Genomic DNA, 11,357 nt, shown 5'->3' on the forward strand with positions numbered 1-11,357 from the left:
CCAGGCTTTGAGTCTGTAACATGGCATGAGGCTGCTTTTACATGTAATCCCCCAGTATGAGTTGTTGTTGTTTTAAACTGCTTCTAGTTGCCTTACTACCTGCCATTTATTAGTGCCTAACTATATGCCAGGCACTTTGCACAGTTTAATACTCCCAGGTGGCTCACAGGCAGGCACCCGGTGGAGGTGGTAGCACCGCCCTGCTCCTGCCACCGAGCACACGTGGCCTGGATTACAGCTCGGGTCTGCCATCCAGGCCTGTTCTTTTTGTTTCATTGCCTGATGCCAACCATGGAACTGACTCTCTTAAAAGATAATTCTGCAGACTTTGAGTAGGCAGTTGGGTTTGTTTTCATAGTCTGATACCAGTACCAGTGGGTATGCTACCAATTCCTTGCACTAATTTATTTATTTATTTATTTTTGGGGGCTGTGCCACATGGCTTGTGGGATCTTAGTTCCTTGACCAGGAATCGAACCAGGGGCCTCGGCAGTGAAGGCGCAGAGTCCTAACTACTGGACCGCCAGGGAAGTCCCCCTCGCACTAATTTCTACAAAGCAAGCTGACTATAACAGCTAACATTTACTGGGGTATAGTGTATGTCAGACACCGATAGCTCTTTTTAATAATTTTCTCATTCAATCTTTATAAACATCTGTGGAATAGAAACTATTATCCACATTTTACAATTGAGAACACTGAGTCTCAAAGAAGTAAAGTTGCCCAAGGATGAAAAGATTATTTCCTCAAATGCTTCTTTAATTGAGGTATGAATGACATTTCCTTCAAATAATGATCAAGAATATTGGTGACTCAGAAACCATGTCATTTCAGAAACTGAGACTTTATTAAAGAAATTTTATCTTTGCCTTAGTCAGCAGCTGACATAAAACAACCTTGACTTTTAAAGCCAGCTTTGTTCTTTCCCCAGCCTTTTCTCTGGACCATGAATTCACTTGGAGCCAACAAGTGCCTCAAAGAAAAATCACCAAATTGTGAAGAAAACAGGCATATTTCCCTTCAGAAAATTCAGAGCCGCAGTGTTTAAAGTGTTTTCTCCGCAACCAGCCTCAGATGGAGTGAGGCCACTGTAGTGGCTCGGGAAGTGGCAGGCGCCCTCCTTCTACGTCTCCTCCATCCCAGAACACCTGCTGCTAAGCAGGAGGCCAGAGGTTTGGACACGATGCCCCATATGAGGACACTATGAAGTGCTCACTCCTTCAACATCTGGCCCAGCAAGGAAAAATGTGAATGTGGCAGTGACAAAGTTAGTGCTTAAAGACCACTTACTCCAAATCTATGCTGTGCAGCAATCCAAGAAGAAAGGCACAGTACTTGTCCATCTCAAGGCTGTGTGCCCCACAGCGCTCAGCAGTGACCCTCAGGTGTAACTACTCTTCACGGCAGCCTCTTCCCTGTCTCCTGGTTAAGCACGATGACGCCAAGGCGCTATCATCCTCTCTTTAAGAATTTCAAAGAACGATACGGGTCTCGTTTAATTGCTCTTTTTGCATTTAGGTGAGACTGTTTCCCATACCAGTTTTACATGTTCTAGTATAGCTTCAAAAACTATGAACACGCTGAAATTAAAACATGAAATAGTAGGAATCAAAAATAACACAAGGGCCAAAGACCATGATGTGAGGCGTCAGCAGTGTGGCTTAGATGCACATCACCCCACCTCACCCTTCCCAGAGGCAAGCTCAGGCAGCCACTGCAAGGCCTCTCCAAGGTTATGCTGGCCATCAGCGTCCAACGGTCGAGCCTGAAACAGCAACCTAAACCAAGACCAAGCACTGGGTTGTTCTATCCAAAGGAAGCCCAAGTGTCTTCTGCAATAGATTTTCTGTGCAAGTCAGCCCTGGATCCTGGGCCAGCGGCGCTGTGCTGGGGATGTGATGTGGCTCCCCCAGCAGCAGTGGTATCTGGAGATCAATACTGAAAGCTGCGCTTGGTCTGGATGTCATCAAGAATCTGCTGTAGCTCCTCGTCTTCAAACCGCCCCTCCAGGCTACAAGAAGGAAAACAAAAAAAGTGAGTGTCGCAAGCGACAGTGTTCCCCGCCCTCTCCTTTCGTACGTGCTAATCTTCGAGCACCACTGGCCCACCTCTCCGCTTACCCCTAAACACTGACACCTTTACATTTCAACTCTTACTTCTTTCCTTTAAAAAACATTATGAAGTACTTCAAACATATAAAAGGTATAGAAAATAAGCTCATTTTAAAAGTTATCCCCACCTGATTCCCTTTTTTTTTTGCCACACTGTGTGGCCTGCAGGATCTTAGTTCCCCGACCAGGGATTGAACCCAGACCCCCTGCAGTGGAAGCACGGAGTCCTATAACCACTGGACCGCCAGGGAGTTCCCTCTCCCCTTGATTCTTAATAAATATGACAGACACAAATCGATGGCTCTGTGTGTGCTCCCCTATTCCAATTCCTTTTCTTCCTTCCCCAGAAGTAACCATTATCCTAAATGTGGTATTCATCATCCCTACATGTACTTTTATATTAATATTTACTATAGTATATGTAAATGTATCTACAAGCAATATGCAGTACTGGTTTTAAACTATAAGAAATGGCATCGTAGGGCTTCCCTGGTGGCGCAGTGGTTGAGAGTCCGCCTGCCGATGCAGGGGACACGGGTTTGTGCCCCGGTCTGGGAAGATCCCACATGCCGCGCAGTGGCTGGGCCCGTGAGCCATGGCCGCTGAGCCATGGCCGCTGAGCCTGCGCGTCCGGAGCCTGTGCTCCGCAACGGGAGAGGCCTCAACAGCGAGAGGCCCGCGTACTGGAAAAAAAAAAAAAAAAAAAGAAATGGCATTGTACTGTATGTATCCTTCTGCAATTTTTTCACTCAAAATTCAATTTGGCATTTGCTGACATTGTTCCACGTTGTCCTAGTTCACTAGTTTTTTCACTGCTACATAATAAACATTATATGATCATACAATGATTTATTTCTCCAGTCTTGACTTGTCCAGTTTTTGCTATCACTAACAATGCAGCAATAAACATTGGAATACATGTCTTCTTTTAAACTACGTATGCGTTGCTTTTAGGACACGTACCCAGGAATGAATTTGGGGTCATGGGGTATATTCATCTTTAGCTTTACTGGATGTAGCCAAACTGCTCTCCAAAGTGACTGTACTAATTTGCACTCCTATCATCAGTGTACCAAGAGTTTCAGCTGTTTCATATTTTTGCCAACAATCGGTGTGCTATAAAACCATCAATCTCATTACAAAGGCACTCATCCAACGTTGGTGATATCTATCTAGATTTTAAATGCACACAGCTTTTAGACACAGTAATTCTACTTGTAAGAATTTATCCAATACACACAGAGCTTTTCACAACCAGTCCTAACCTTGGGATCAGAGCCTTGGACTCCTCAGCAGTCTCTGGACAAAGGTTGGCTAAACAGGCCAACTCAAACTTATGAAGCTTCTTCTGGAGCAGCAAGCTGATCACAGGGAAGAAAATCAAGACAAACAAAATCAAACAATGATGAATAGGAAAAAGGGCATCAAACGTAGCTAGCAAGGAAGAGGAAAAATAAAGCACTTGCAATCTTCCCATTATGGTTAGGTTTGCTGCAAAATCCCACTTTCAAATCACTTCCTGTTCCTCTTCCTGGAGAACAGGAAGCTACAACGAAATCAGGCAGAGACAGTGAAAGCGAGGCGAGCACACCAAGGCAGAGGATGCTTGCGATGATAACTTCTGAGAAACTGCTATGTACCTCGAGGACTATACAAGCTTTCCCCCAAGAATTTATTCTGTTGCTCTTTGCTCTTCCTACGCACTGTTCTTTGCTTCCTTTGTTATTAATTTTATGTCAAACACATGATGTCAGATGTCCCCCATCTACCAGGCTTGAAGAAAATTTATTTTTGACTTGAAGAAAATTCTCTTTTAAATGTATCTAAGGGCTTCCCTGGTGGTGCAGTGGTTGAGAGTCCGCCTGCCGATGCAGGGGACACGGGTTCGTGCCCCGGTCCGGGAAGATCCCACATGCCGCTGGGCGGCTGGGCCCGTGAGCCATGGCCGCTGAGCCTGCGCGTCCGGAGCCTGTGCTACGCAACGTGAGAGGCCACAACTGTGAGAGGCCCGCGTACCGAAAAGAACAAACAAACAAACAAAAAATATATAGTAGTCTATCAAATGGATTTACCACAATTTATTTAATTACTGTTGAATATTTAGTTTTTTTTAAAACTGTGAATATTATTAATAGCTCTCTGAAGAATATTTGCATATATACATCTTTTTGTCCACTTGCTTTTCCTTAGGACAGTACTTCTCAAACATTTCACCAGAGTAGCAAACAAGTACCCACAACCAACTCGGGAGCATAGGCACAAATGACTTTCTGCAACTGCAAGGATTTAAGTCTCATGATTTATTTCAATAATTCAGGGACTTCCCTGGTGGTCCAATGGTTAAGACTCCGAGCTCCCAGTGCAGAGGGCACGGGTTCGATCGATCCCTGGTCGGGAAACTAATATCTCGCATGCCGTGTGGCGCAGCCAAAATAAATAATAAAAATAAATAAATACAACTAAAGTATTAGAAAAAAGAGATCATATATATCATTTGTTTTACTTCACAATATACTGGTATCTGTTTGCTTTAATGCAGAAATGTTTTAAACCATACCACCGGGCTTCCCTGGTGGCGCAGTGGTTGAGAGTCCGCCTGCCGATGCAGGGGACACGGGTTCGTGCCCTGGTCCGGGAAGATCCCACATGCCGCGGAGCGGCTGGGCCCGTGAGCCGTGGCCGCTGAGCCTGCACGTCCGGAGCCTGTGCTCCGCAACGGGAGAGGCCACAACAGTGAGAAGCCCACGTACCGAAAAAAACAAAACAAAACAAAACAAAAAAAAAACCATACCACCAAGTAACACTGATGACACCCAGTTTATAAAAATGGACTTCTCTAGTGGCTCAAATTATATCAGAACATCAAATGATTATCTAGTTCACATGAGATAATGTTCATCTTCGAAGAAATCAAAGAAATGCTAAAACAGCTCTTGTTTTCCCTGGGGCCTCTTATATACCCCAGCACCTCACTGTTTCCCAGAGCACATCCAACCGATTTGAGAAGCAATGCCTTAGGAAAAAATGCTAAAAGCCTGTCACCTTTTGAATGGTCAAGCAAAGATCCAGAAAGAATGCTCCTGATTTTTTTTTTTTTTATGCGTTACGCGGGCCTCTCACTGTTGTGGCCTCTCCCGTTGCGGAGGACAGGCTCCGGACGCGCAGGCTCAGCGGCCATGGCTCACGGGCCCAGCCGCTCCGCGGCACGCGGGATCCTCCCAGACCGGGGCACGAACCCGTGTCCCCTGCATCGGCAGGCGGACTCTCAACCGCTGCGCCACCAGGGAAGCCCTCCTGATTTATATTTATTAACATAGCAAGATCTCTAGGACACATCAGGGAAATAATAAATAAATAAGCCCACTTTATTAAAAGAAGAAAAAAGCAAAATAAAACAATGCTGTGTGTTTATGGTGTGTATGCCAATGTATGGAACACGCTCTGCAGGGCTAACAACAAACTTCTGACAGCAGTCACTCTGCAGGGAGGTAACTGGGATTTGGGGTACAGCAAAAGGTGGCCAAGGAGGGTTTTGACCATATAAGCTATTTCAAAAATTTGACGAAGACATTATTTTACTTACATTAATCGTACGGATGATGCCCAAGGGGTGGCGGGGAGGAGCAGGGGAGGCGGCGACAGCATTCTACGTGCAGATGTCTAATAGTCTGGATTAATAAAACTTTTAGCACTCACCTACGTACACTGGCAATGGTCTCTCTGTTTTTGAAACGACTGAAACGGGCTGTGTAGTTTAAAGTTTTCATGAAGACCTCAGAAAGTTCCTGTTCATCCTCTGCACTCTCATTTTGTTGCTTTCGATGCTCCAGAAGCATATGAACTTCTGAATTTAGAAGTGTCTCAGCTGTTTCAAACTCTATTTGTGAGAAGCATAAATGTCAGCTGAAAATATTCCTCCAAAAGTCAGCTTCTAAACGTTTCTTTTGCCTTTGAGACTATCAGCAAGTCTCTGTCCCTGCAGAAATCCAGAGGCTTCAATATCCCACAACTGTACAGTATTTTTCAGGTTTTTTTTTTTTTTTTTTTTTGCCATGCCGCGTGGCTTGTGGGATCTTAGTTCCCCGACCAGGGATTGAACTCGGGGTCCCCGGCAGTGAGAGCGCCGAGTCCTAGCCACTGGACTACCAGGGAATTTCTAACTGTACAGCATTTAAAAAACAAATAAACAAACAAAAACCTGAATAAAAAGTACCTAGACAAAACCTAAATATGAAAAACTGGTTTAATTTATCATGAAATTAAGAAAACCATCTCCCTCTTAGTTATTACACCATAAAAAAGAAAACAAACATATATTTCCATTATGCCCAAAACTTCCATGAAGCTATCCTATGGAAGGGAGTATTACACCTTGAGTCTATAAAATACAATACTAGAAGCAACCTATATGTCTATCAACAGATAAATAGTATTATGGTACAACCATTAAGTACTACCTAGCCCTTTGAAAGAGTAGAACAGTTCCACACAATATATCATCAAATTTTTAAAAAGCTGTATGATCTCTATAGCATAATTCTATTTTTGCAAAGAATAAAGTGTGTAAGTATATATTTACAAATGAGCACAGTTTGGAAGCATAAGACTAAACTACTTACGGTCATTTCCTCTGGGTGAAAAGGTGTGGAATTTCATGTTTTACTGTGGATATAGTAATTTTTTTTAAAAGGAGGGTACTGTTAAGGCTTCCCCCACTTATTTTGTGCTTTCCAGTACCTGTAAGATATGATACTTTAAAATCTCAAGCTTTCTACTTATTCTGGGTTTTTAAATTACAAATTAAGCACATCACATTGCAAAGAGGAAGTTCTCTGATAGCAAAACGCGCTTTACTCCCAGCCATCTGACAAAGATTCTCTCCCTGACCAAACTCCAGGCTCTTTCCTGTCGTCCTCTTCTCCCCAAGGACTCAACTTTGGTCCACAGAAACTTGACGAGGGCTTCCCTGGTGGCTCAGTGGTTAAGAATCCGACTGCCAATGCAGGGGACACCGGTTCGATCCCTGGTCTGGGAAGATCCCACATGCCGCGGAGTAACTAAGCCCGTGTGCCACAGCTCTTGAGCCCACGTGCCACAACTACTGAAACCCGCGCGCCTAGAGCCCGTGCTCCGCAACAAGAGAAGCCAACGCAATGAGAAACCCGCGCACCGCAACGAAGAGCAGTCCCCGCTCGCCACAGCTAGAGAAAGCCCACATGCAGCAACGAAGACCCAATGCAGCCAAAAATAAATAAAAATAAAATAAATGCATTTAAACCACTAACAAGATTTCTAATAGCTCCAGGCCGCAACCCTGGGATGACTCTAGCTCTTTACAGTGGCTATTTATGAAAACTGAAGGCTGCCAAAATAACTTACTGTTTGTTCCAGCCAACACTTGAAGACAGGGCCCCTGTCTCCCAGCCCAGAGCGAGGGGTGTGGGAGGGTAGGAGTTAAACGCCAGTTAACAAATCCAAAGGGGTTTCAAAATGGACCAACCCCCCGCTTCCCGCTTTTCGTAATTTTTCACTTCCCCGACCCTACTGAGGCCCCGCTCACTCCGCTCCTTATTCCTTCATTCTCCCTTTAATATGCCCAGTCACCTTTACAGATCGAAGTTTAGATGAGTCCACGCTTGACTCTGTCCCACTGCAATAGTATATTACTGATTAAAATCTGTCCTTTCCCCTTTAGTGCCAGCTTTATCTTTGACACATCCCTCCAGCACTTCACAGCTTATCGGATAAAACAAACTACTTAAACAGGAGCAAGAGGCCGCCCAGGGTCAGTGTGGAGTTGGGCGCCGACGGCTCCAGGGCTGCAGGCGTGGACTCCGGCTGGCCCGCTCCCGCGGCACCTTGCCCTGCCGGCCCACATCCCCCTCCTCCCTGCCCTTCGCCGCGCCTGCCCAGGCCTGCGGCAACCACGCAGGACCACGGGGACACTCCGGCAGCCCCAGGCCGCACCTTTGGGAAAGATGAGCTGTGAGGCGTCCTCCTCTACGTCGCCAGCCCGCGGATCACCGCCACCGGCCGCCATCGTCTCGCCGCGCACCGCAGCCCACACCGCCGGAAGCGGAAGCTCCGAGCCGCGGCCAGGAAGGGGCGTGGTCTTGGAGACGGGGCGGGGCTCCATTGGGGATGGGCGGGTCCAGCGGTGGGCGGGGCCTCGGTGGGTGGGCGGGACCCCGACGGGGCGGGCGGGGCCGAGGGGACTTGCAGCGTCCTTGAGCTTCCCTTAAGGAAGCGGAGACAGGCCAGAGCCGCGAGGTCGCGGGGGTTCCCGGAGGGCCGAGGGGCATCTTGCTATGGTCGCTGCCGGAGAAACCGTCCTTCTCTTCTCCAGTACGCCTTTCGCCGCGCGTCGTGGAGACTGGTCACTTGGCCTCTCTGAGCCTCAGCTAACTCACCGGTGAAGTGTGGATGAGGATACCTGCTTCCCAGGGCGTAGGGAAGGATTAGATGAGATGCAGTAACGCGCTGACCGACCCAAGGAACTGTCGTTGATGGGAAGCTGGGTAGGTGACTCCGAAAACATACACTGTAATTTCTTACAATGCCTTAAGCATTTAAAATGTTTGATTTGTAGTGGGACTTTTCCAATACCTCTCAACATGTGGATGGTGATATTGAGAGGCCTGTTGGAACATTTGGATGATACTTAGAAGAGTAAGCAGGGGCTCTCCTGGTGGCGCAGTGGTTGAGAGTCCGCCTGCCGATGCAGGGGACACGGGTTCGTGCCCCGGTCTGGGAGGATCCCACATGCCGCGGAGCGGCTGGGCCCGTGGGCCATGGCCGCTGAGCCTGTGCGTCCAGAGCCTGTGCTCCGCAACAGGAGAGGCCACAACAGTGAGAGGCCCGCGAACCGCAAAAAAAAAAAGATAAGTAAGCAAATGAAAAAGTTTCCAACTTGAGAGAAAACAGATGGCTGTACAATGAAGGAAATAATCACAGTGCACTACTTGGCTCCGGAGTGAACCACGTTTAGGTATCATGTGAACTCTGTTCACAGAAAATGAATGAGGATATTACCAGACGAGAATATGTTCCTGTATTCCTTTGATTTAAAATATAATTTTCACAAAGTTAACTTGCCTTGTATCTGTATTTCCAGAAGAAATGTATCCGGTGAATTAATGGCAGGTTATATAGTATGGTTAGAGCTTATTACCGCCTTGAAGGGCTTTCCTACACAGCCCATTACAGCTGTGGACCGATGTCCCGAGGAGTCTGGGGACGTGCAGCAGCTGGGTGTGGGAAATGGTCCTGAACTCAGCGTAAGGCCCCTTTCTCTCATCTATCCATCCAACAGGGCTTCACAGAGCAACTACTACTTACTGGACTTACCATGGGCTGCCCCCAGGGCTAGCCGGATACCCAACACACACAGCAGGAGAGAAGTCAACAGGTGAAGAGAGAGGAAAGGAGAATAACAAATAACACATAGTGATGTTTCATAGGTTGGTTTGTCTACATTTTCATTCAGGAAAACCATCATAAATACTTAAGTGCAAAGCCCTGAGGTTAAAAAGATGAATCAGTCCTAGAGCTGTCCCCAAAAGGAGTTAAGAGCAGTTGTTGCAAGATCTGGACTTATCTTCCATCATAAAAGACAGAAAGTGGCAAGGGGTATGAGAGATATGGAAGGATACAGAGAAAGAGGTCATTATGCTCCTCAAGAGCTACTATGGTTCTTTATACTGTATTGGCTCAGGGTCAAGTTCTTCAACCAGCCCAGCGAGTGCCTTTCAAAGGCAGATATTCAAGCCAAGGTCACAGACCCTAGATTGATCTGGAAGCAGCTTTACAGCACTTCCTCCACCCTCAGTCTCACAAGAACCACCGATCTCTGACCACATGGCTTAGTTCACATTTCAGACAACAGAATGAGTTTAAAATGGCAAATTTTGTGTTATATATATTTTACCACCACCAAAAACAAACAAAAAAAATGGAATTCCATGCTGTTTAACTGCAAATATGGAATACTAATCTCTAGAACTATAATTTCTCTTGAAGGAACAGAATTCCTCTCACACACCCCAGAGTTATTACCAAAGTCTGTGTTTAACCAGTTGTTGTGATCTATTTCCAAAATTATCATCTAACCCTGACAGCGTATACCTGTGGCCAAGTTGTAAGGGCTTCAGAACTGGGTATGTTAAAAAAAAAAATTTACGGGCTCCCCTGGTGGCGCAGTGGTTGAGAGTCCGCCTGCCGATGCAGGGGACGCGGGTTCGTGCCCCGGTCCGGGAAGATCCCACGTGCCGCGGAGCGGCTGGGCCCGTGAGCCATGGCCGCTGAGCCTGCGCGTCCGGAGCCTGTGCTCCGCAACGGGAGAGGCCACAACGGTGAGAGGCCCGCGTACCGAAAAAAAAAAATTTACATCCTTGCAAATAAAAATCTATACCAAGACTGACAATATCAGCATATGGATGTTTGTAAGGTTTGAAAAATTATTCCTTGCCATTTTCTCCAAACACACCTCATCCTTTCTGGGCCATCCAAAAGCAAGAAACATTTTCCTTTAGGTCAGACCACACCAACGTCCCAGGGTCTTTGTTTGGGTTAACCTCACTAAATGACATCTTAAATTTGAGCATCCCCCCCCACCCCCGAGTTCAGGCTGTAGCTTTCTGGGCAAGGTCAGTTTCACTGGAGAACCTAATGAGAACTATAAACCTTCGTTCTAGAAAAATCCAAATTTTAAAGGGTTCACAAACCTTAGTTCAGAAAAGTTGGCTCAAAAAAACCAACGGCATTTTTATATAATGGCATTACATAAAAAATAATAAATAGAAGTGCAAGGTTATTGGGTATCATGAACACCACACAAAAACATGCAGGCTGAATAAATATGATCTGGTTGGCTGTCTTTTAAAATAAAATGACTAGGGGCTTCCCTGGTGGCACAGTGGTTGGGACTCTGCCTGCCAGTGCAGGGGACACGGGTTCCAGCCCTGGTCCGGGGGGATCCCACGTGCCGCGGAGCAACTAAGCCTGGGCGCCACAACTACTGAGCCTGCGCTCTGAAGCCCGCGTCCACAAGTGCTGAGGCCCACGCTCCTGGAGCCTGTGCTCCACAACGGGAGAAGCCACCGCAATGAGAAGCCCGCGTGCTGCAACTAGACAAAAGCCCTCGCGCAGCAAAGAAGACCCAATGCAGCCAAAACTAAATAAAATTTAAAAAAAATTTTTTAAATGACTATTACTAGTATTCAAAAAAAAAAGAGGCAAGACAAAGAA

General features: G+C 46.4%; 1 protein-coding gene across 4 annotated transcripts; it reads right to left on the bottom strand.

Moving 5' to 3' along the window:
* Positions 1–825: 825 nt before the first annotated feature.
* Positions 826–8,200, bottom strand: POLR2D (RNA polymerase II subunit D). 4 transcript variants are annotated; one of them, XM_032638399.1, is made up of 5 exons: positions 8,079–8,200; positions 6,731–6,773; positions 5,808–5,988; positions 3,377–3,472; positions 826–2,011 (listed from the first exon to the last, which is right to left on the bottom strand). In XM_032638399.1, exons 2-5 carry the CDS (start codon positions 6,765–6,767, stop codon positions 1,933–1,935), a joined length of 393 nt encoding a protein of 130 aa, XP_032494290.1. In that variant the 5' UTR covers positions 6,768–6,773; positions 8,079–8,200; the 3' UTR covers positions 826–1,932. The 4 variants fall into 4 exon arrangements, with proteins under 4 accessions (XP_032494290.1, XP_032494291.1, XP_032494289.1 ...); XM_032638400.1 differs by having other exon boundaries at positions 6,731–6,848; positions 8,079–8,154; XM_032638398.1 differs by lacking the exon at positions 6,731–6,773 and having other exon boundaries at positions 8,079–8,194.
* Positions 8,201–11,357: the final 3,157 nt, after the last annotated feature.

This window comes from Phocoena sinus, chromosome 7, assembly GCF_008692025.1.
Source record: "Phocoena sinus isolate mPhoSin1 chromosome 7, mPhoSin1.pri, whole genome shotgun sequence".
Classification (NCBI taxonomy): domain Eukaryota; kingdom Metazoa; phylum Chordata; class Mammalia; order Artiodactyla; family Phocoenidae; genus Phocoena; species Phocoena sinus.

Coding starts and splice junctions, on each gene's coding strand:
- POLR2D (XM_032638398.1), bottom strand. CDS start 8,151: ATGGCGGCCGGTGGCGGTGATCCGCGGGCTGGCGACGTAGAGGAGGAC. Junction 5,989..8,078: donor ACAGCTCATCTTTCCCAAAG/GTGCGGCCTGGG, acceptor TCTCACAAATAG/AGTTTGAAACAGCTGAGACA. Junction 2,012..3,376: donor TCCAAGGCTCTGATCCCAAG/GTTAGGACTGGT, acceptor TCCTTCTTGTAG/CCTGGAGGGGCGGTTTGAAG.